Source organism: Podarcis erhardii (genome assembly GCF_964252035.2).
Source record: "Podarcis erhardii genome assembly, chromosome: 16".
Taxonomy (NCBI): Eukaryota; Metazoa; Chordata; class Lepidosauria; order Squamata; family Lacertidae; genus Podarcis; species Podarcis erhardii.
In genome coordinates, this window is record NC_138514.1 from 9,638,750 (window position 1) to 9,662,269 (window position 23,520).

A 23,520-nucleotide genomic window follows, 5' to 3' on the forward strand; every position below is an offset into this window, starting at 1 on the left:
CATTTCGCACCGCCTACTCTATTTTAGCTATTGCTTTTTTAAAAAGATAAATATAATAATAAGCAGAACAATGATGTCCAGAATTCTTACAAGGGAAACGTATGTATGTACAAGAAATGTGCAGGCCTGTGGCCCTTCTGAGGTTGCTGGAATCCGAACTTCCATTAGCCCCAGCCAAGCATGGCCAGTGATCAGGGATGATGGTAGCCGACAGTCCCAACAACATCCAAGAAGAGTACAGGTTCCCCACGCCTGAAGTCTTAAGGCTGTTTCCTGTGTTCCACGGTCCACCCCCCTCCCCCGCCCATAATCCTGAAGTCCTTTGGCTTGGCGAAAGCATGGGACCCCATGAAAGATATACCGTATTTTTTGCTCTATAAGACTCACTTTTTCCCCTCCTAAAAAGTAAGGGGAAATGGGTGTGCGTCTTATGGAGCGAATGTAGGCTTCGCAGCTATCACAGAACAGAAAGAGGGATTGCTGCTTTCACTGCGCAGCGATCCCTCTTGCTGTTCTGGCTTCTGAGATTCAGATATTTTTTTTTTCTTGTTTTCCTTCTCCAAAAACTAGGTAATCAGCAACAAACCATACACTCAGCCTATTTGAAGACACCCACTCCTGTAATGGTTGTGCTGGAATGAAAGAAGGATTACACTTAGCAATGCTGGAAAGGAATATTTTAAGAATATTACAGGCCTGAGAGGCAGGACCTTGATACAGATATGCTTCGAGGTTCAGACTGTGGGAAGCCGTAAAATCAAAATTACAATTCGGAAGACAATTTGATCTTTTTTTTTTCTTTTTTAGTTTTTAATTTTTATTGGATTATAATTTGATATGTTAATTGGATGTTTTTTATTGGAAAATTAATAAGCGCTCTTAACAACAACAACAAAAAGAATATTACAGGCCAATCTGAGGAGGAGGAAACTTGTAGCTACAGCACAATGCGCGACATCTGTTCCGATTGCTTACCGCAGAGATTGGCACTTGGCAGACAGAAAGTGGCAAACACATAGCATCGGCAATGACAGCGCTGACAAGATCGTTCTCCTTTGATTTCCGATGAATTAGTCAGCACTCCCAACTTCTAGACTCGTAGGCTGTTTACAGATGTAACGCTAAAGGTTTGGTGTTAAGGACCTAAGAGTCCTGGATCAGACCAAAGGCCCATCTAACCTGGTATCCTGTTCTCACAGTAGCCAACCAAATGTGTGCAAGAAGCCCACAAGCAGGTCTTGAGTGCAGCATCACTCTGCCGACTTGTAATCTCTAGCAGCTGGCATTCAGAGACAAAGTGCCTCTGACACAAAGGTAGCACATAGCCATTGAGCCATGAGAGACCAGGGAAAAGAGTCGGCGGAAGAAGACTGGAAGAAATTTAAAGACTATTTACAGAAATATTGTAAAATTAATGAATGTTAGAATGATGTTGGACAGAAATTAAGTGGTTTCCAGCTGTAATGCTTAAGAGAATATGAAAAAAAAAGGTTTAGAAATAAGTAAAAACTAATGGTGAGGATTTGCTGAACTAACAATCTGAATTGGAATACAAAAAAGGGAGGTATGAGGAGGTCTGGGAAATAAGTTAAAAGAAAATAAGTAATGGAAATTCTATGTGTTTTTAATTGTTTTCATTTTTGTATTTTTGTTATTTTTTCTTTTTATTTTACATTGTATTATTTTTGAAAATTTTAATAAATATTCTATTAAAAAAAAAGAGACTAGCAGCCATGAATTTGTTTAATCCCCTTCTGAAGATATTCAAGGTGGCTCCCGTGCCTCCCTTTTGCGAACCCCACAGTTTCACTACACACTGTGTGAAGAAGTGTCCTGCCAACATAATGGTCTACTTTTGCTCTTTCTTCCAGGGTTATCCAGGACAGCAGTACATGCAGAGTGGCCAGTATCCCTCTCAAGCTGGGCAGTATGCCCCCACTGCCCCCCAGCCGTCTGCTCCGTCCCCTTCGTATCCTGGCCACAGGATGCCCATGCAACAAGGAATGAGCCAGTATCTCTCTGGCTCTGGCACTGGTGGCCCCTACTATAAGGTACCCAGTTACTATGGAAACAGCCTCCCAAGATTCTCTCGGGATGCGTGGAAGAAAGTCAGCCTCCTTGCAGAGAAAGAGAACCCCCCCCCCCCAGTAGTAGTCATAAATGTGTCAGGAGTAGATCCAGCCTAAGTGAAGGTGATGTAATGCGTGTCACTTTGGTTTGACCTATGGCACCTGAATGCTCTGTCGCCTGGGTCTGCCCTTTCCCTCGGTGATTTAATGCTTCCATCTTTTTGTGATCCCTAGCTTTTGGCCCAAAGAGATCCTAAGAAAGTAAGCCCCAGCAACACTGGTTGCTCATCGCTTTTGTATAAAGGGTTGAGGGGCGGCGTGGAACGGCAGGCGGAAGACAAGGGCTTCCACCAAAGTTACCCAGTAAACCAGGGGTGGAAATATGCCAAGAACCGCCCCACCCCAAGCAGCCATCCTTCAGGTGAAAGAGCCACTGTGTCACTTAGCTAGATACCCCGACCAGAAGACGATGGGTAGTATCCCACTGCAAAGGGCTGAGAGGGGGAAGTATGACTAGGCTAAGGCAGTTTTTTGTCTCGAGAATAAGGATGGTCTAGGGAAACACATTCTTCTGGTACCAGTCTCTCAACTTCTCCTTTCCAGCCTACGGATCAGTTCAACGGTCAAAATCCCAACTTCAACGGAGGCAACTTCAACAGCTACGGACAGGCTACTATGAATGGGGTGAGTCTATGACTATTCCGCTCCTTCAATACTTATCTAGGCATGTTGTGATGATGTGGAAGCCAGTTACTCACCTCTAGTCTTTCTCAGGGAATTCTTTTGTGTTTCCTTAAGTTTTGCAAAGCCCTAATGGTACTCTTGGGATGCGGGTGGCGCTGTGGTCCAAACCACAGAGCCTAGGACTTGCCGATCAAAAGGTTGGCGGTTCGAATCCCCGCAACGGGGTGAGCTCCCGTTGCTCAGTCCCTGCTCCTGCCAACCTAGCAGTTTGAAAGCACGTCAAAGTGCAAGTAGATAAATAGGTACCACTCTGGCGGGAAGGTAAATGGCGTTTCTGTGTGCTGCTCTGGTTCGCCAGACGCGGCTTAGTCATGCTGGCCACATGACCCGGAAGCTGTATGCTGGCTCCCTCGGCCAATAAAGCGAGATGAGCGCTGCAACCCCAGAGTCGGCCACAACTGGACCTAATGGTCAGGGGTCCCTTTACCTTTTAATGGCACTCTTGGTGGTTGTAGTCCATACACTCAATAGGGATTCATTCCCCAGCTGCCAGGTGTCCTCTTTGGACTGATTCTTCTCCTGCTAAATCAGAGGTGGGCAACCTGCAGCCCAGGGGTCTCCTTTGGCCCTTTTTTCTAATTTTGTGGGATCATTGGCCCAATGTCATGCAGGTGTTAATCATGGAACTGCAGAGTTGGAAGGGACCACAAGGGTCATCTAGTCCAGCCCTCTGCAATTCAGGAATCTTTTTGCCCAACGTGGGGCTCAAACTCATGAACCTGAGATGATGACCATCATGCTCTAAGAGTGCGGCAAAGAGAGAGAGAACAGGGTGCCAAACCACCACTGTCATATGGTCCCCAATATCTTACCTCCCAAGGAAATGCAGGCCTTGAAGGAATAAAAGTTGATGTGCAAAACCATAACTTAGCATGATGTGTGTCAGAACAAACCACATGCAGTCAGAGGGGAATTTGGAAGTTTTCACTTAACCTCAGTTTATCATGTCAGATGGGCTGATAAACTGTGGTTAACAATAACTGGGATTAGTTTCGAAGAAGCTACCTTCAGGCCGCAATTACTGACTCGCCATTGTTAAGATTAATCCCAGTTCCTGGATCTGGACAACAGCAAACTGTGACCAATCAAAAGCAGAAGAAAAAGCTTCCATGCTCCTACTTCTGGTTTCATGGGATCAGCAACAGCGCACAAACCTACAGCTCTCTGAGGCTCCTTCCTGTTTGTGCACATCACACCAAACCAGGATTTAGTGGGATGTGGGAATGCAGTCACGCTATCTCTGCCCATTAGCCACGTGGCTTTCAACATGTGCCCTGCTCCATCAAGTTAGCCTGATGTTTTGATTCTCCTTTCAGCCTGGAAGATCCATGCCTGGTTACCCCAGCTCCCCGCTACCTGGGAATCCCACCCCTCCAATGACACCTGGCAGCAACATCCCCCCATACATGTCCCCAGGGCAAGACGTGAAGTCCCCGTTCCTTCCAGACATCAAACCCAACATCAACTCTTTGCATCCGTCTCCCTCTGGTAAGTCTTTGTTTAATATTGAGACCCCTGGGTCCTGGCTGATTTACCTCCACACTCCCACTGGGTTCAAGGGGAATCGTTTGCAAAAGGCCCAAGGGATTCTTAGGGGCCTTGAATGTCCCTTAATTGTTATTTTTTTTAAGATCCCCTTTTTCCAGTAATCAGATGATCCACCTGATCTTAGGAGGCTATATAGCCAGTCATTAAACTGGGAGGGGCAAACCTTTTAACTGAAGTCAACTTTCTCAAAAACAGTATGACTCCTTAGGCTCCTTCCTTTCTGTATCGTGTTGTAGTTCTCAAGAGCAAATGAGAGTGCCCTTTGAGCACCACCCCCAACACCAGCTTTGAACACAAAGACCCACAGAAAGGCAATATTGGTAGCTGTAGCAATCTTTTATGGGATTCCCTTCCTTTGGGAGGTTTCCCAGAGCCCTAACCTGAGTGCAGGCCTGAATTATTAACAGCACTTCTGTTTGTACAGTCCTTTGGCGACTGTAGATGAGAAACAAGTGTTACTTTAATTTATTATTGGTTTTATATTAACTTTAATAAAATCGTTCTGCTCCGCTCTGGAACGCTAAGCTTAAACCAAATAGCTACACTGGACGCTCATTGAACATGGACTATAAGGCACCTCCTCTGATTGGTACGCAAGAGGAATATCCAATCTCCTACCTACCCTTTGGAAACTTTATACAATAAAATGTTGCAGTTTGGAGTGCTCCTGTTCAGAGTTCCAGTCAGTCAGCGGTACCTTTTTTCAGGTCATTCCCATTCCACACAGAGTTGTTCTGTTTCCTTCCTCCACTCCCTACCCCCGCCAACAATTAATCTGCTTTCTTTGGCCACTGAGCAGCCTGTCCTCATTGGGCTACTGTCACAATCCACCGGTTCCAGTTCCACAAGGAATAGGTCCCTCACCAAAGCACTTTGACAACAGGGGCATCATTGCCGAGGCAGTGAAATCCAAGCAAACCATGGTTAAGCACACAGAATCTGTCTAGCTCAGAAGATCATCTATAGGCCAGCAAGAGTCCACAGTCAGCATCACAGAGAATTCAGCAAAGCACAGCATGGGGTTATGGAAGAAGTAGCCAGCAGCTGCTCAGGCCTTCTAGCAGCTGTTAGTAGTGAAGGAGTTTTGGGAATTGCTTATTCACAAGTAGCACAATGACTCTAGCTGTGTCATGACTCCTTGGCCTGGGCCTTCTGGTGCCATTGTTCATGAGGACCGGGTGATGGTTCTACCAAGGTCATCCTCTGGAGCTTCAGGAGTTCTGTAGCAGGTCTCAACCCAGAGGGCTCCTCAAGGACTGGTTTTAAGAGGACCCTTCCTTCCCAAGTTCCTTGATCTGTGAGGTGTCTCTACTTCATCCTCCAAATCTACTACCAGATCAGGACTAGGCCTGGCAGCTGCTTTAGTTGTGAAGTTCCTCCCTTCAGGTTTCTCTTCCCCGAAGGTTTATTGTACTTCTGGTAACCTTGGGTTCCCCATGAATGGTGGGGCTGAATTGGCTAAGTAAGGAGAACTGAATTCACACATGCACACAGGGAGGTGGCGTTTTTTGACTCCACCAGGATTCAGTTTGTGCATTTAGCAGAATCACATGGTAAAGCTTCTCTTGATGGCCACGACTTCACACAGCATGTTGGGAGGGGTTGAAAATATTAAACACGAAGGATTCAGGTGAGGTGGACATTTAATGTTTGAATTTAAATTTGTTATGTAAAACTTGAAAAGAAAGCATTAAACACACACACACACAAAAAAAAACCCCACTCACTTCCCTGTATATAGAAAATGCATGTCAGTGAGAGAGGTTCAACCCCAGCCTTCTCAATATGCTGTTTACTTTTTGAAGAGGAGTGGTCTTTTTCATGGAATAGCATTAAAAATATGATTCCTCCTCCTTGCTGCACCCCACCCCCACCCCCGGTCCCATTGCCCAAAGTGATTCAGTCCAGGACAAGCTTTATCACTTGATTCTGCTCCAGATTTAGCCAGCAGATTTGGGGGAAACAGCAGAATTTCAGTGGTTAGAGGATTCCACGGCAGTTCAGAAGTGGCAGTTGGGTGCTTGGCCCCCATGTGGGGGAAGGGCGCCTGCGGACCTCATTAATATGCAGTGGGTACAGTCTGGGGTGGGGTGGAAAGGAGAGCAAGGAGTTCCTGCTCCCCCCCAAATGCTTGGAAAGTGCAGGGTCGTGGGGGAGGGGAAGAGTGGCGAGGCCCCTGGAGCCACAGTAGGAGTGGCGACCAGGCCTCTTCTCTGCGCCACCTGCTTCCTCATCCCACCTGCCAGGCATTTGCTTTGCCCCCAGGCGTATGCCGTCCCTTACGGCATCCCCGGCTGCCGGGTCAAGCTGGCCTCCACACCGGCCCTGGTACCCCTACGCTACCTCACAGTGCCCGTTGCCTTGCGCCAACAGCCAACCGCCAACCCTCTCTCTCATCTCGCCCTGCCAGGAAACCCTTGCGACGAGCTGCGCTTGACCTTTCCCGTGCGGGACGGGGTCGTGTTGGAGCCCTTCCGCCTCCAGCACAACTTGGCTGTCAGCAACCACGTCTTCCAGCTCAGGGACTCGGTTTACAAGACTCTGATGCTCAGGTGAGAGAACCACCCTCTTTTTTCCCCCCTGTCGCCATTGTGCTTCCTGCAGAGGAGCTCATTTCCTCCCACCAGGGTCACCGGGAACGCTCTGTTGGGAACAGAGAGAGCATCCGTGCTTCAGAATCTGCACAGGAACAATGAGAGGAACTGGCTGTGACCCAGAAAGGTCTTCCTTGTTCCTTGGACCTTTTCAGCTCCTTAAGACTAGAGAGCCCCCTATTTCACTGTATCAGGCCTGTGGGGCCTTTGGTCCTCCAGATGTTGTCGGACTCCAAATCCCATCAACCCTCAGCCAAAGTGTTCGGTGCTGATGGATCATGGGAGCTTGAGTCCAACAACACCCCCCTGCACTAGACCATCCAAGTAACTCAGTTGCATACATATCTGGAACACAGGTAGTCTGAACGTCTTACATCAGAAAGATTGTAAGGCATTCTGGGCAGCCATTCACTGCACTTTTAAAAGAAACAGTGGGTTATTTAATTGACTGTTTTTTGTTCTTTGCAAGGGCTGGAGGTAGCAAGTTCACCTTCTGTTCTGAACCTCCAAAATAGGTCTGGCAGTAAGTTCCAAAACCGATCCTCAGTTTTAGCTGGGGAAAGGTCCATAGCTCAGTGGTAGAGCACTGCTTTACATGCAGAAGGTCCCATGTTCATTCCCCAGCATCCCTGGATAGGGAGAGATGACGCTGTCCGAAAGCCTGGAGAGTTGCCAGCCAGCCAGTGTAGACAGGACTGAGCTCATTGGGCCAGTGGTCTGACTTCGTATCTAAAGTATCTTCCGGTGTTCCCAACATTCCCAACTTGTCAGAGACAGAACTGAAAATCTAAGAGGGGAGAAAAGAAGGGGGGAATCCGGAGAAAAATGAGGCGGGGTGTGTCCGCAAGAAATGATTTTCTCAGTTGGGAAAAAGGGAAGAGGGCTTTCACATCTCTATCCAGAAAGAGATCTGCATTGAACACTCAACGAAGGCTTCTGAGATGCTCATTTCTGAGGTCTTTCATAGCCATTGTTTGACTACCATCAGACTTCCAGTATCAGCCAGGGATTGCCTACTCCCATTTTGGCTGCAGCTCCCTGTTTAATTTTGAGTGGCATCTTCCCAGTATCACAACAGTAACTCTGGTGGGCCGAACTGGCACAGACTGCCTGTGTCGGGGCATTTGCAGGATCAAAAGCCCCACTTTCCCACGTAGAGGTAGATTATTATCTCACCAGCCTTTCAGTTGTGGAATTCCCTTCGCCACAGAGGTGCACCAGGTACCTTCATTATGTAGTTCCTATCCTATGCTGAAGATGCACCTCTTTGCCCCAGTCTTCAACAACTGACCACCACAGTTGTCATTTGTTTTAAACTGATTTTAATATTGTATTTTTAAAATTGCTCTGGGACCTTTTGGTGAAGGGTGGTTAATATTTCAAACTAACAATCATAATAATTTGGCCCCTTGGCTCTGAAGAACTTCTCTCTGTCCCCTTCCTACATAGAGAAGTTCTCTGGCGTTCCCAAGGGAGAATAGCTTAAAACAGAAGCATGCCAGACTTTCTGTGTCTTGAGAGATTCTTGCTGTATCCCTGTCAGCCCTAAATCCGTAGCACAGGGATGCTTTGTATCAATAAGGGTTCAATCCCCAGCATTTCCACAGGGAAGGACCTGTGTCCAGATGGAGCAATACTTGCAGTCAATGGTCCAACTTGCTATAAGACAGTTTCATATGTTCCTGCAATGAGCCATGGTCTTCATGGTTTATCAGTGGCTTTATATGCCACTGGTGAGTGGGGCAGCAGCAAAAATGAGCGGAGCAACACATGCAAATTTTACATTTGCACAGGGGGCTCACTCACACACCCTTCCACCAATAACAACAACAACAACAACAACAACAACAACAACAACAATAATAATAATAATAATTTATTATTTATACCCCGCCCATCTGGCTGGGCCTCCCCAGCCACTCTGGGCGGCTTCCATAGAAAGCAAAAATACAATAAAATATCACACGTTAAAAACTTCCCTGAACAGGGCTGCCTTAAGATGTCTTCTGAATGTCAGGTAGTTGTTTACCCAGGAGGCATTATCAATGCAAAAGGCATCATCAGATTTCAAGGACATACCCCATGCATGAGATGCAGAGCAGGGGCAGCCTAAGAGTGAGTGCATGGCCTGAGTGGAGTTCTGAGGGCCAGGTAGAGAAGACTGGAGGGCCACATCTGACCCTCCACCCCTCCTCAGGGTCTTGCATGCATCGCTGGTGGGCTTCCCAAGGAATCAGCGTTTCGTTGCCGTTTTTCGAAAGGCGTTTCATTGGCTTCCCCCAGGCCTGACTTGGAGTTGCAGTTCAAATGCTACCACCACGAGGACCGACAGATGAACACCAACTGGCCAGCCTCAGTGCAGGTCAGCGTGAACGCCACGCCCCTGACCATTGAGCGGGGAGACAACAAGACATCCCACAAGCCACTCTACCTAAAGCAGGTGTGCCAGCCTGGCAGGAACACCATCCAGATCACCGTCACCGCTTGCTGCTGTGTAAGTTGCCTCTTGGATTCCTTCTCTCCCCCACGCCCTCCCCCCCCCCACCAGGGGATCTCTTGTTCCCACAGCTGCCTGGAGCCCACTGTTGAGTTGCCTCTGTTTACCCAGGAGAACACCCTGCAAATGTGCCTTCTCTGTGGCGTATCCCCTTCAAATTCATTGCGGGGATCCGCTAAATACTTTTGAATATTCCCATGGCCGTGTAAATATACGGAGGCCTTGTATGAGAATTAGCCAGATGCTCTCAGTTAAGGCCACTATACCTCTTTAAACAGTCGTGGCTTCCCCTCCAAGCATCCTGGGAACTGTAGTATGTAAAGGGTGATGAGAGTCCTAAGGAGACCCCTGTTCCCTTCACAGAGCTACAGTTCCCAGAGTTCCCTGAGAAGAGGGATTGATTGTCTAACCACTCTGGGAATTGTAGTGCTGCTGGGGGAAGAGAATAAGAGTCTCTTAAAAGTGCTTGGTCCCCTTAACATACTACAGTTATTGGCATTCTTTTGGGGAAGCGGTGGTTGCTTAGGTACAATAGTGCTTTCAGTGTTTGTATGTGGCCTCAATGGTGCATTTTGCACATAGCACATCCGTGCAGGAGCGGCAGGTGGCGATGCAGAGCCCTGAAGCTCACAAGCAGGATAGGACGGTCATAGGTCGCCCTGTCCCAGGGTTGCTCCTCAGCACCTGCTAGTCAGAGACATGCTGCCTCTGTGGATTTGTTGCTCTGATCTTTTGAGAAGGGGGCGAAACCCTCTCTTTCCTATTCACTTTGTTCGTGCCGTGCATGGAATCTCCCGAGACACAGCCGCTAACCTCTCTCCTCCTCCTTTCTTCCCAGTCTCATCTCTTCGTCCTGCAGCTGGTCCACAGGCCCTCCGTGAGGTCTGTTTTGCAAGGCTTGATAAAAAAACGGCTTCTGCCAGCGGAGCACTGCATCACCAAAAGTGAGTTATGCGCTGAAAGAGCATAAGGAGAACCTGCTGGATCTGGGTAAATTCCCATCCAGCCCAGCATCCTCTTTGCACAGTGGCCAACCAGATGCCCACAGGAAGCCCACAAGTTAAGGCAGGAGTGCAACAGCACTCTCCCTGCTTGTGCTTCCCAGCAAACTGGCATTCAGAGGCTTACTTAATACTGGAGGCAGGCCTGTGTGGCAGAAAAGGGGGCGACCTGGTACATTTTTACAGGGCCTTGGAAAGCTTGGCTGGCCAAGGGGCCCTGCCAGGGCCCTGCAGGGCTTAACTGTCATGCCAAGAACACCCTGTGCTTCCCAGCCAACTGGGGTCTCCCACTCCAGCCATCAGATGTAGGCCTGACTGGAGATAATCATGGCTGGTAGTCATTTGTAGCTTTATCCCTCCATGAATTTGTCTAAGCTCCTTTTAAAACCGCGCAGTTTGCCATCCATCGCTACATTTCGTGGTAGCGAATGTCAGGAGCTCGTCCAACACTCGAGTAGGACCCTGGCAGAGACACATGCCCGACTGGCATGTTCTCTCCCTCCTGGTCGATCGTTCGGGAGCTTCAAAAGCTTTCTTCAGCCCGAACATCACAGCGACCGATGCCAGCAGACATCAGCACACTTACAGATCCGCAGAGTCTTCACAGCTTGCGTAACAGATCTCAGCAACTCAGCATTTTGGCTAATCTACCTTATTTACATATAAACACAAACAGAGCACTGCAACACGGCTCACTCTTGAGCATCAGACAGCAAAGAGAAAGAACAAAGGACAATAGTCCCACTTCACAGAACACAGTAACACAAACATCCTGTCTCCGTCACTTCCTGCTTTGTGGAGTCAAAACACACACCGTCATATGAAAGACAACAATCCCATGACTGCAATCATGGAGCAGGAATTCTAACAGCAACCTCCGTAGTTCAACTGTGTGCTCTCCTGCCTATGAATTTTGTGATGGAGGCCAAAGAGCCCCTGCTGTTTGCAACAACGTCCCTTTTCCTTCCCGATCCTTAGTAAAGCGAAACTTCAGCAGCGGCACAATCCCTGGAACTCCAGGTCCAAATGGGGAAGATGGAGTGGAGCAAACGGCCATCAAGGTGTCTCTGAAGTGCCCCATTACTTTCCGGAGAATCCAGCTTCCTGCCAGGGGTCATGATTGCAGGCACATACAGGTGAGTCTCTGGTCATACAGCCTTCCTTCCCATTCTGCTGCATCACTGCAGCCTCATAGAATTGAGCTCCACCAATGGCACTGTTATCTCCCGCTGCCCCTCCAAAGTTTGCAGAGTGGCTTCTGCCCCCTTGCCTGTGTGATCTCCCATCTAGGCAGCAGCTGAACTGCTTCGTCAGGCCATTTTTAGATATCTAGAATGGAGAGGAGGTTTTCTTCGGCTGCTGTTACTCCAAGACCAGGGGTTGTGTCCTGCTAACTTCCGCTGAGAGCAGACCCAATAAAATTAATGCACCTAACCTTGCCATGCCAATTAATTTCAGTGGGTCTACTCTGAGGGAGGCTGGCACACATTTAAAGCACATTCAGCACTCGGCACAGAATCCTGGGAACTAGTTTGTGAACCAGGCAGAGGACCTTCTCAGTAGTGGCGCCCACCCTGTGGAATGCACTCCCTTCAGATGTCAAGGAAATAAAAAGCTACCTGACTTTTAGAAGACATCTGAAGGCAAACCTGTTTAGGGAAGTTTTTAATGTTTGATCATGTTTTTAATATTTCGTTGGGAGCTGCCCAGAGTGGCTGGGGAAACCCAGCCAGATGGGCAGGGTAGAAATACTACTACTACTACTATTATTATTATTATTATTATTATTATTATTATGCTAGAAATTGTGGCTCTGCGAGGGGCAAACTACAGTTCTCAGGATCCTTGGGAGCAGGGGTTGCACTGTCAATATGAGAGTGTGTGTGTGTGTGTGTGTGTGTGTGTGTGTGTGTGTGCAGCCTGAGTGTGACTAACATTGGATACAAGCGTAAATGGCTGCCCCCTCTTTGGGGAAATCTACATCTTCCCAACCAAATTCCCTGTCTTTTGCCCAGTGCTTTGACCTGGAGTCCTATCTGCAGCTGAACTGTGAAAGGGGGACGTGGAGGTGTCCTGTTTGCAAGTGAGTATTTGTGGGTGGGGCCCGTGACCTTTGCAGGAGCGGGTGGCATCTATGAAATGTAGTCAGTGAAGCAGTATAAGCACTCAGGAAGAACCCTCCTGGATCAGACTAGCCACTCAAACCCCAGCATCCTGTTGCCCATAGCGGCCAATCGGATGCTTCTTAGAAACCCACAGGCAGGGCATGAAGGCAATAGCTCTCCTCTATTGACTATAGTACCTCACAGTGCTACTGACCTGCTGTGCCACTCTGGCAAGATGGCTCCCTCTCTCTGCCCTGTCTATTTCTTGTGCCAAATGTCTGCTAAACTTCAGTAATAGTGAACAAACCATGGGGACTTGTGTGGGACATGGAGAAGGGGAAAGAAGCGGTTGAGAATCTGTATGTGTGTGTCAGAGACGAGGAACCTGTGGCTCTGCAGATTTGGGGCTCCCAGTTCCCATAAGCATCAGCCAGAATGGTCAATAGTCAGGGATAATGGGAGTTGTAGTCTAGCAACGCCTGAACAATCGAAAGACCCCATCTTCAGTATATGTAAAAAAGGTAAAGGTAAAGGGACCCCTGACCATTAGGTCCAGTCGTGGCCGGCTGTGGGGTTGCGGCACTCATCTCGCTTTATTGGCCGAGGGAGCCAACGTACAGCTTCTGGGTCATGTGGCTAGCATGACTAAGCCGCTTCTGGCAAACCAGAACAGCGCACGGAAATGCCATTTACCTTCCCGCTGGAACGGTACCTATTTATCTGCTTGCACTTTGACGCGCTTTCGAACTGCTAGGTTGGCAGGAGCAGGGATCGAGCAACGGGAGCTCACCCCGTCGTGGGGATTCGAACCACTGACCTTCTGATTGGCAAGCCCTAGGCTCTGTGGTTTAACCCACAGCACCACCCGCGTCCCTTTTAGTATATGTAGTCAGAAGCATATTGCAAGCCCCCAGCCTTTACACTTCTCTGAGCAGTGTTTGTTGCTACCACCGCTATTACTGCTAACTATTGTACCCTTTGCTTTGTTCTCAGTAAAACAGCCCTGTTGGAGGGACTCGAAGTGGATCAGTACATGTTGGGGATCCTAATCTACATTCAAAAGTAAGTGTCCATTCAAAAAGAGTGAGCAGCTACCATCAGATCCAGATTTGTGTGTTTGTATTTAGACTTCAGACCATTTGCAAAGCAAAAAAAAAAGTCAAACCGAAAGGAACTGCATAGCCATATAAGACGAGTTAGCAGAAATAAATGTTACACAAACCAACATAAAATTTAATGTTTAAAAAACAGACAAACTTAAGATTCTGACTATCCTGCCCCAAAATCCCTAGCATCAAGTAATTTAGGTGGGAAATGTGTGGTGTTTGCAGATGTGTGTCTATGCTTTCCACACAGTAGACAGATTGCAGCCTCCTTGTTTTTTTCCTTAAAATCCGAGCCAGATATTCTTCCTTCAGCACGTCGTGCAAAGCACACTGTGTAATAATACGTGCAAGATTTTCACCCCATTTCAAACCACAAGGACAGGTACGCCCAAAATAGGGCCTATAATTATAATAGTATGGGCTTTTCACCACCTGAGGGCAGCCAAGTACTGGAGCCAGACCCCTCCCCAGCCGATTACCCCTTCCTTTGTGATTTTGTCATGGTTAGACAAAACCTGCTGTGTTGGGATAGGAACGGAATAAGAATTCAGGTAGGGAAAGGCCTTAGATCAGGGATGGGGAAACCTGTGGCCATCCATATATTGCTGCGCTACAACTCCCATCACCTCGACCATAGACTGGGACTGATGAAGTTCATCCATATCTAGAGGGCCACAGCTTCCCCACCTCTGCCCTGGATAAACTCGCTCATCACTGAGACCAGAGGTTTCGGAAACCGAAGAGGCAGTCAGCAGAGACCCATTTTGGAAGAGAGTGCCAGTGCAATGTGGTGTCTTGTCAGACGAGGACAGGAGAGGTCTGGGTTGAATTCTGTGCTCAGCCAGTTAAGCAGACTACAAGAACAGCTGCTGCCTCTTCTTTCCAGGGTTGTTGTGAAGGAAGATGATGATGATGATGAAGATGAATACCCCGCCCATCTGGCTGGGTGGCTTACAGCACATAAAAAAATTGTAAAACATTAAACATAAAAAATGTTCAGGCCTTCAGAAAATTGTGGAAATTTTGAAGCAAATATGTATTCTGGGTCAAGGGACAGGCCTGAACAGAGAGGGGTCATTCAGGTAGGACTCTGAGGCAGAAGTCTATGGCCTTAGCAAAGTGAGTGACCCCAACTCCGAAAAGAGTCACTCGCCACATTCTGAAGAAAATGAATATTTACCTCTAAAGAGGCTCCCCAATAAAACTGGCAAGTCCAGAGTCTAAAAGGATGGAACTGCATCGCTGGGCCTGACAAGCCCCAACTCCAGCACCACTACCCCCGAAATTTATACGAGCCAGAAAGCTTTCCGAGAGGCAGAGTTTGGGGGATTGGTCGGCCTGGTTCAAATCCTTGCTGAACCCCGGCTGAGTCACTGGACAGCCGCTGAGCTCAGCCTGACATCCTCCACAGAGTTTCATTTATTCTGCTTATATCCCACGCTCTCAGGCAGCTTACAGTAACGAGGCACGATTACACAGCCCTCGAAGGCAACACAAGACGCACACAATGAAAAACAAAAAGCCAGTCAGCTCTAATATTGCAAGCACAGAACCCGAGGGAGCTCAGACTTTCAGAATATCAAGCAGTCATAAAGGTTCACCATGAGTAGATAAAAAAAAATGCTTTGCAAGGTTTCTGTACTGTTTTTTTATTATGTTATTATTATTATTATTATTACAACATTTATATCCCTTTTCTCCAAGTTGTTCAAGGTGTACATGGGTCTCCTCCCCTTTCCTTTCACGTGAGGTAGGATAGGCTAAGAGATGGTGACTGGCTCAAGGTTGTCCAGTGAGCTTCAGGGCTGAGTGGGGATTCGAACCCTGGTTTCCCAGGTCTGGGTTCAACATTCTAACCGCTATACCACAATGGCACTGCTATGATTTCTAAATTATCCCTGCTTACTGTTGGAGCCACGACCGACAAGGCTTTGACATGTGTCCCACCTTGCTGATCTTGTATCTGATTCCTGTCTTGTACCCAAGTCAGACCATTGGTCCACCTAGCCCAGTGTTGCCTACACTGACTGGCAGCAGCTGTCCAGGGTTCCAGGCAGGAGTTTCTCCCAGCCCTACTTGGAGATGCCAGGGAATGAACATGGGACCTTCTGCGTCCAGAGCAGATGCTGTACCACTAAACTACAGTCCTTAAAGGATCTCTGAGCAGGCTGTCTCTGTCTAGCCTGAGATATACAGGGATGCTCACAAGGTGGTTTTGGCAATCAGTGAGATTACAGCCAGAAAACAGATTGTATACTGAAATGCTTATTAATTGTAGCATCTTCTCTTTGCTACTCAGTAACACAGTATCTTGAGTCTAGTGGCTAAAATTCTAGCTCCTGGTGGTGTTTTGTTTTCATCTTTCCCCTCTGTTCATTTATTTATTTAGGCACACAATTTTGTATCCTTCAGCTGTTGCTAGACTGCAACACCCACCACCCACTACCATCAGCTGTGCTGACTGGGGCTGATGGATGGGCATCCTCTCCAGGGCATCACGGTTTAGGGCAAGAATGAGCGCCCATATATTGTGGACTCCCAACTCCCATCAGCTCCAGCCAGCTTGGCCAGTGGTCAGGGATGGTGGGAGTTTTGGTCCTGCAACACCTGAAGTTCCGCCCCCCTGGTTTAGGGAATTGATACCCAAGCAGCTTTATATCCCTCTCCTCAGTGACCCCCGTCCCTTCCCTGAATGCTGATTGTGCTTCTCGCTTCCTTCTCGGCCCCAGAGATCCTGCTCTCTCATTAGCAGCTGCACCAGGTGTCACAGTTGAGCCTTCCTTGTCCCAGAATACAGAGCAAGACCAGCCAGCATGCAAAACTTCCCTTCTGCCATTTGAGGGCCTCGTGCTCCCAATTTTCACTGCCGGGAAGAAAAATAAAAAAGACAGCATTGCTTTACATAAACAAGAAGGAACCAGATCAAACCTGCTGGGCACTGAGGCAGTGATGTTCCGGCCTTGGTGTATAATTCACTGCATCATTCCCCCTCCCCTTTACTTACACTGCCAAGGACAAATCTTTGAGCCAAAAAAAAAAGGGGGGGGGAACCTGGTCCTGTGCCAGCAGCCTGGGAAGTTCTAGAAAATGGGGCTTGTATTTCCATGGGGTCCTGTGCTGAGATGGCAGCCATGGACATCCTGTCAGCCTCAGGTTTTTGATTCTCTAAGGGCCCTTCTGAGCCTGACAAGGTTTGAAATAGAGTTGAAAGCACTCCGTTTTCAGGGCTGCAGGTGGGCGCTTAATTTCCAATGAGCGGAGTCTGAAATTCCGTAAACATACATCGTTCAGTGATGGGCCTCCAGCCTCTTGTCTTAAGACAGGGCTGTGAGATGGCTCAGCTCTCAGCCCTCTTGAGGTTGTTCCAAGGGCACACACTTAATCCACCTTTTCCTTGCTATGCTAGAAATGGCCGTGAAGCTGTGCAAGCCTACTTTTGTGTGCCAGCTCTCAAGGGGCCCTGAATGCAGGCAGCTTTGTGTAGGGGCACAACTTCTGCAGGCGTAGGAACATAGTGTGGTGTTTACACCTTGCTAAGGCATTCACCCAAAAGGGACGCAGGTGGCACTGTGGGTTAAACCACAGAGCCTAGGACTTGCCGATCAGAAGGTCGGTGGTTCAAATCCCCGTGACGGGGTGAGCCCCCGTTGCTCGGTCCCTGCTCCTGGCAACCTAGCAGTTCGAAAGCCTGTCAAAGTGCAAGTAGATAAATAGGTACCGCTCTGGCAGGAAGGCAAACGGTGTTTCGTGCGCTGCTCTGGTTCGCCAGAAGCGGCTTAGTCATGTTGGCCACATGACCCGGAAGCTGTACGCCGGCTCCCTCGGCCAATAAAGCGAGATGAGCGCCGCAACCCCAGAGTCAGTCACGACTGGACCTAATGGTCAGGGGTCCCTTTACCTTTAAGGCATTCACCCGCTTAGCTCGGTAGCATCCGAGGGGGGTATGCAGGGGGTAGCATGCAGGGGGTATACTCCAAAGTTCCAGGCGGGGCTTGTTCCCAGCCCTGCCCAGAGATGCCAGGGGCTGAGCCAGAAAGACCGTCTGACCATCCTTCCCGTTGCCTCCCTGCCCAGCTCCGAATACGAGGAGATCACCATTGACCCGACGTGCAGCTGGAAGCCGGTGCCCATCAAGCCCGACATCCACATCAAGGAGGAGCAGGACGGGCCTGTGCTGAAGCGCTGCCGCACCATGAGCCCCACCCACATGGTGATGCCCAACGTCATGGAGATGATTGCCGCCCTGGGACCGGGCCCCTCGCCCTTTGGGCCCCTGCAGCCCCCGCCGGCCAGCGGCAGCGACTACACCAGCCAAAGTGAGTCTGCGCCTGGGGCAGAGAGACCTCTCTGGGGGGACTAGGGAAAGGACACTGGGTTGCATCTCAGAGTAGACCCATTGGAATGACTGGACTGAAGGTAGCCATGCCCGAGGGAGCATCTCCGAGCAGGACTAGCATGGGAGGCAAGGCTTCGTTCTTCAAGGATTCAGCCTTCCTCCTCCAAGGGAGTCCTGCTTTCCAGTAGTACGGACTCCCTAGTCCAGCTAATGGGTCTTTTGCAGCCCCTGGGTACATTTCCTCCGCCCCTGATCAATACTTACGTCTCCACTTTGTCACCAGAAGTCCAAACCTTTGTACGTACAGTGCTGTTATTGGATCGTTTCGTCCTTGTAAGCTTCCCTATTGTTTATTTTTGTGTTTATTTTATATAACGTCATTGGTTTGCGCGGTGTTTTACAGAGCACAAGTGGGTCAGGTCCTTGCCCCAAGGAGCTTACAGGCTAAGATTTGGCACTGGATAAAAGCAGAGAAAGGGGACAGAAGGGGAGACAGAGTGGTTAACATCGGGGGAACTTTGTGGCTTCTTCCTGTTACACATACGTGGACGCAGTTCTAGCAGGGAATGGGCGCTGAGGGCTGAGTTAGGCGGAAAGAGAAAAGAGATGATGCACAGAACAGAATGAACATGACTAATTTAGGGTCATTAATTTGAATGTGCCTACACATTGTACATTTAAAGCATATCTCTCCCCTCCCCTGAACCCTGAGAACTGTAGTTTGTTAAGGGTACTGGGAATTGTAGCTCTGTGACATGTTGTTGTTGAGGTTGATGACGATGATGACGACAACATTATCATAACAGTGGTACTTCGGGTTACAGACGTTTCAGGTTACAGACTCGGCTAACCCAGAAATAGTACCTCGGGTTAAGAACTTTGCTTCAGGATGAGAACAGAAATTGCGCAGCGGCAGCAGGAGGCCCCATTAGCTAAAGTGGTGCTTCAGGTTAAGAACAGTTTGAGATTAAGAACGGACCTCCAGAACGAATTAAGTTCTTAACCCGAGGTACCACTGTATTATTATATTTATATCCCAAGGCAGTTTACAGATAAAAATTGCTAAAAATATAGAAAAAAAGCAATCATTTAAAAGCAATTAAATGCTGACAGAATTAAAACTATATATATGTATAAAATCTGTTCAAAACATACAAATACAGTGGTACCTCGGGTTAAGAATTTAATTCGTTCTGGAGGTCCGTTCTTAACTTGAAACTGTTCTCAACCTGAAGCACCACTTTAGCTAATGGGGCCTCCCGCTGCTGCTGTGCCACCAGAGCACGATTTCTGTTCTCATCCTGAAGCAAAGTTCTTAACCTGAGGTACCACTGTAATTACAACAAAAACAGCGCACGTGTGGTAGCTCGCACATGCCCAAGGATCCTGTCCACATCCTCAGGCTGTAAAATTTGAAAAATATCCATTAACAATGGACATTCAGAGGCCAAAGTTACACCCACAGGACGTGTGTCAATTACAGTGTCCAAGTCAGAAAGGATCCAAGGGATTCTGTCCACAAAGTGCTAAACAACTTGTTCACAGCAGACCGTAAGTTATAGTCCCCAGGGTTCTTCGGTGCTCTCTCTTAAAGCCCCTCACCACTTTAAATATATGGTGTGCACACAGTCTAGAACTACGAATGAATAGAACTCATTATTTTTGCATTTCTGATGGTGGACTTGAGCACCCAAATACTAAGCACTTTGTATAAGTACTAACCAATCCCCAAAGGAATTCTCTACCTAGCACTAAGTTTTTATATGGGGTGCAGAGTCCCAAACCACCTCACACGTCTGGTTCTTGCTCACATTCCTGTCCAGAGCCCCTCTTCCATCTTTTGGCTCCTGGAACTGTGCATAAGGAGAGCCATCTCTGTCTCCTGAATTGCCCTTTTGCTACACCCCCCCCCCACTGATTTGGATTTTGCTTCCCTCTCTCAACAGGTTCAAGCTTTTCTGGTCCTGGGACTTTTCCTGACTCCTTCCCTACTGTGAACCCCGGCACCCCGACATTAAATGAATTCAACCAAGGACCTCCCCCCATCTCATACCAGTCTGACATTCCCAGCAGTATGCTGACTCCCGAAAAGCCACCTGCTCCCTCCATCCCTGGACAGGTCAGTACAGATCTCCTCTCGGGGCGGAATGGGAGGTGGGCCAAGGAGGAGGGCGGGGCTTATTGTATTTTTCGGACCATAGGGCGCACCTAGTTTTTTGGGGAGGGAATAAAGGGGAAAAAATCCATCCCACTCACTGTCTTGGCGTCGTTTTTAGCTGCGGGGCTGGGGCGGGGGAAGCTCAAGCTTCCCCTGACCCCAGCCCCCAGAACAGGTCTGGGAGCGGTGGCAGGGTTGCGAGCAGCCTTGCCGCCACTCCCAGAGCTTGCTGGGCTGAGGGCACGCTCCGAAGGCTTGTGGATAGATGCCTGAAGCCCAGAGAGCGCAGTGGGAGTTGGCGCTTCACTCCCCGGGCTTCAGGCTGCAGGCTGCTGTCTGCAAGCCTTCAGAGCACAGCGGGAACTCCTGCTGCGCTCCGAAGGCCTGTGGATAGCTGCCTGAAGAGCGAGAGGGGTCGGTGCTCACCGACCCCTCTCGCTCTCCAGGCTTCAGCGAAAGCCTGCATTCGCTCCATAGGATGCACACACATTTCCCCTTCATTTTTGGAGGGGGGAAAGTGCGTCCTATAGAGCAAAAAATACGGTATTCTGCACCAGCTGTTCCTTCCGGGATCGCAGCTCAGAGGCAGTTTTAGGGTAGCACAACCCATTCTGCTGCACTGGGGGTGGGGCACCACAACAATGCTCTAGAATGGAGTGTGAGAGGCAGGGGGCTCCAAATTTTAGCATTGCCCAGGGCGCTGCTGAAATTTGAGAGCCCAAAGTCTGCCATTGCTCGGCTCCTGCAGCTGCTGTACAGTTCTTGGAGATACTGAAACAACCTGCAAGATTTGTTTCCCACCCCGACATAGAACAGTCTTGCTACTGGGTTTTGGAGGAGTTCAGAGTGCAGTTTAGATTCCCAAGAACCTCCAGCCGTTTCAGATTTTACTGAACTACAACTCCCAACGTCTCTGGCTATCAGCTGGGCTTGCTGGGGCTGATGGGAATTGTAGTTCAGCAACACCCAGAGGGGCAACGGCTGCTCACTCCTTCTAGAGGCAGTGCCTTTGAAATAAGAGCTGTAGAAATGGCCATGGGACCAGAGAGCCTTAGACCCATTAAGCATCATTTTGCAGGAGATCCGAACATAAAGCCATTGATTTTCGCTCTCCTCTCGTGTGACAATCAGGCATTGGGCTGATGTTTAGCAAATGAGAAGAGGCTGCAGGATTTTGTTGGGGTTCCCTCTGTAGCCACCAGGGGGCATTGTAGAGCTTACTGAGCCATTTATGTGTTTTCTCCTTCTAGCCCTGAGCTGGAAAAACGGAGGTTCTCCATATACCAGGCATCCCCAAACTTGGCCCTCCAGATGTTTTGGGACTACAATTCCCACCATCCCTGACCACTGGTCCTGTTAGCTAAGGATGATGGGAGTTGTAGTCCCAAAACATCTGGAGGGCCAAGTTTGGGGGTTCCTGCCATATAATTGTTGCAGTATAAATCCCATGATCTCCAGTTGCTGGCCAGGCTGATGGGAGTTCGGTTCCAACAACATCTGGAGGGGCCACAGTTCCCCACCCCAAATTCCTGCTGTGTAGTACCATAGCGGGGACACGGGTGGCGCTGTGGGTTAAACCACAGAGCCTAGGACTTGTCGATCAGAAGGTCGGCAGTTCGAATCCCCGCAATGGGGTAAGCTCCTGTCGCTCGGTCCCAGCTCCTGCCAGCCTAGCAGTTCGAAAGCACGTCAAAGTGCAAGTAGATAAATAGGTACCGCTCTGGTGGGAAGGTAAGCGGCGTTTCCGTGCGCTGTTCTGGTTCGCCAGAAGCGGCTTAGTCATGCTGGCCACATGACCCAGAAGCTGTATGCCGGTTCCCTCGGCCAATAAAGCGAGATGAGCGCCGCAACCCCAGAGTCGGCCACGACTGGACCTAATGGTCAGGGGTCCCTTTACCTTTACCCTAGTACCATAGCTTATGCAAACACCTGTGACTTTACTATTGCCATATTTCCTTCCAATGTGCAAAACTGCCAACCAACATACCCAGAGATGGAGGTGTGGCAAATGGTGTGGGGGGGGGGTACAAAATGTGAGGTGTGCTTGCAGCCCTGCCCCAAATGGGACCTCTGGCACTCAGCGTTCCGCTATCCTCTTTTGCAATTGCAGATGCCCCCATCTAGCAGGATGGAGACTTCCCACAACCCTATGCAGCAGGGGCTCAACAACCCCAACCTTGGCAGCCAGCAAGGGCAGCAGCTCCACCATCGGAACCCTCCTCCGCCACAGTCACGGCAGCCCATGGGACAGCCAGCCTCCGGGGGCCAGGCGCACGCAGGAGATCTCGCCTTCAACCCTGGGCCTGGGATGGGAGGTCCACAGGGACCTGGAGAAGGCTCTGAGCCTTCCCTGGATGTAAGTAGCCTTACACCCCCCACGCAAACCTTCCCATCGCTTGAGAAGATCTCACATGTCTCACGCCTTGCTGCTCCTCTCAGCACCGGGTGGCCTCAGTTTCAAAGCCGTAATGCTAGAGAGGGGAATATTCTGTCTGGCTCAGGGGCTGCATTTGCTTCTGGGCAAGCTTCTGAGTGCCACCTGTTAGGAAAGGGCAGGGCCTGCGGCAGAAGTGGGCAGAGCAACAAATGTAGAGGTTGCCTTTGTGACATAGGCTAGTTTTCAGGCACACACACCCCTCCAAAAGCAAGAGGCATTAATAATAATAATAATAATAATAATAATAATAATAATATACTGCCCTATACCCAGAGGTCTCAGGGCGGTTCACAGAACAAAATCAAAATATAAAACCACAAAATATATTTGTTGTTGTTGTTTACTCATCTTAGTCGTGTCCGACTCTCCGTGACCCCATGAACCAGAGCATGCCTTGGAAACTCTCACATTCTTTTCAAAGCTTCTCCTTTTTTACATCCATGGACTGTTCTTGGCAAAATGTTGCAGTGGTTTGCCAGTTCCTTCTGCAGAGTCTAAACTCTCAGCTATGACCTGTCCATCTTGGGTGGCCCTGCACGGCGTAGCTCATAGTTTATTGGAGTTATTCAAGCCCCTTCGCACGACAAGGCAGTGATCAAAATAAATCAAAATAATCAAAAATAAAAACAACAACCCAATAACCCCTTCCTTCCAAAAAACACCCCACATTTTAAAAGGGCTTAGGATGTCATTCAAATCAACCAAAGGCCTTGTTTAAAAGGAATGCTTTTGCCTGGCATGTAAAGGTGTATTATGAATTTCCCTGGGGAGAGCATCCCACAGACGGGGAGCCACTGCAGAGAAGGCCCGTTCTCTTGCTGCCACCCTCGGGACCTCTCGAGGAGGAGGCACACGAAGAAGGGCCTCAGAAGATGATCTCAGGGTCTGGGTAGGTTCATATGGAAAGAGGCAGTTCTTGAGGTGT

General features: G+C 48.9%; 1 protein-coding gene across 1 annotated transcript in view; it reads left to right on the forward strand.

The window, feature by feature from the left end:
• The window catches only part of ZMIZ2 (zinc finger MIZ-type containing 2), a 108,503-nt gene that overhangs the window by 81,714 nt on the left and 3,269 nt on the right, over window positions 1-23,520 (forward strand). The window contains exons 7-18 of the mRNA XM_081843279.1: window positions 1,872-2,051; window positions 2,673-2,753; window positions 4,130-4,301; window positions 6,772-6,913; window positions 9,239-9,449; window positions 10,291-10,396; window positions 11,432-11,589; window positions 12,469-12,536; window positions 13,552-13,620; window positions 17,739-17,980; window positions 19,947-20,119; window positions 22,269-22,514. Of these exons, the coding sequence (XP_081699405.1) occupies window positions 1,872-2,051; window positions 2,673-2,753; window positions 4,130-4,301; window positions 6,772-6,913; window positions 9,239-9,449; window positions 10,291-10,396; window positions 11,432-11,589; window positions 12,469-12,536; window positions 13,552-13,620; window positions 17,739-17,980; window positions 19,947-20,119; window positions 22,269-22,514 (1,848 nt within the window). The remainder of the gene's footprint in view (window positions 1-1,871; window positions 2,052-2,672; window positions 2,754-4,129; window positions 4,302-6,771; window positions 6,914-9,238; window positions 9,450-10,290; window positions 10,397-11,431; window positions 11,590-12,468; window positions 12,537-13,551; window positions 13,621-17,738; window positions 17,981-19,946; window positions 20,120-22,268; window positions 22,515-23,520) is intronic.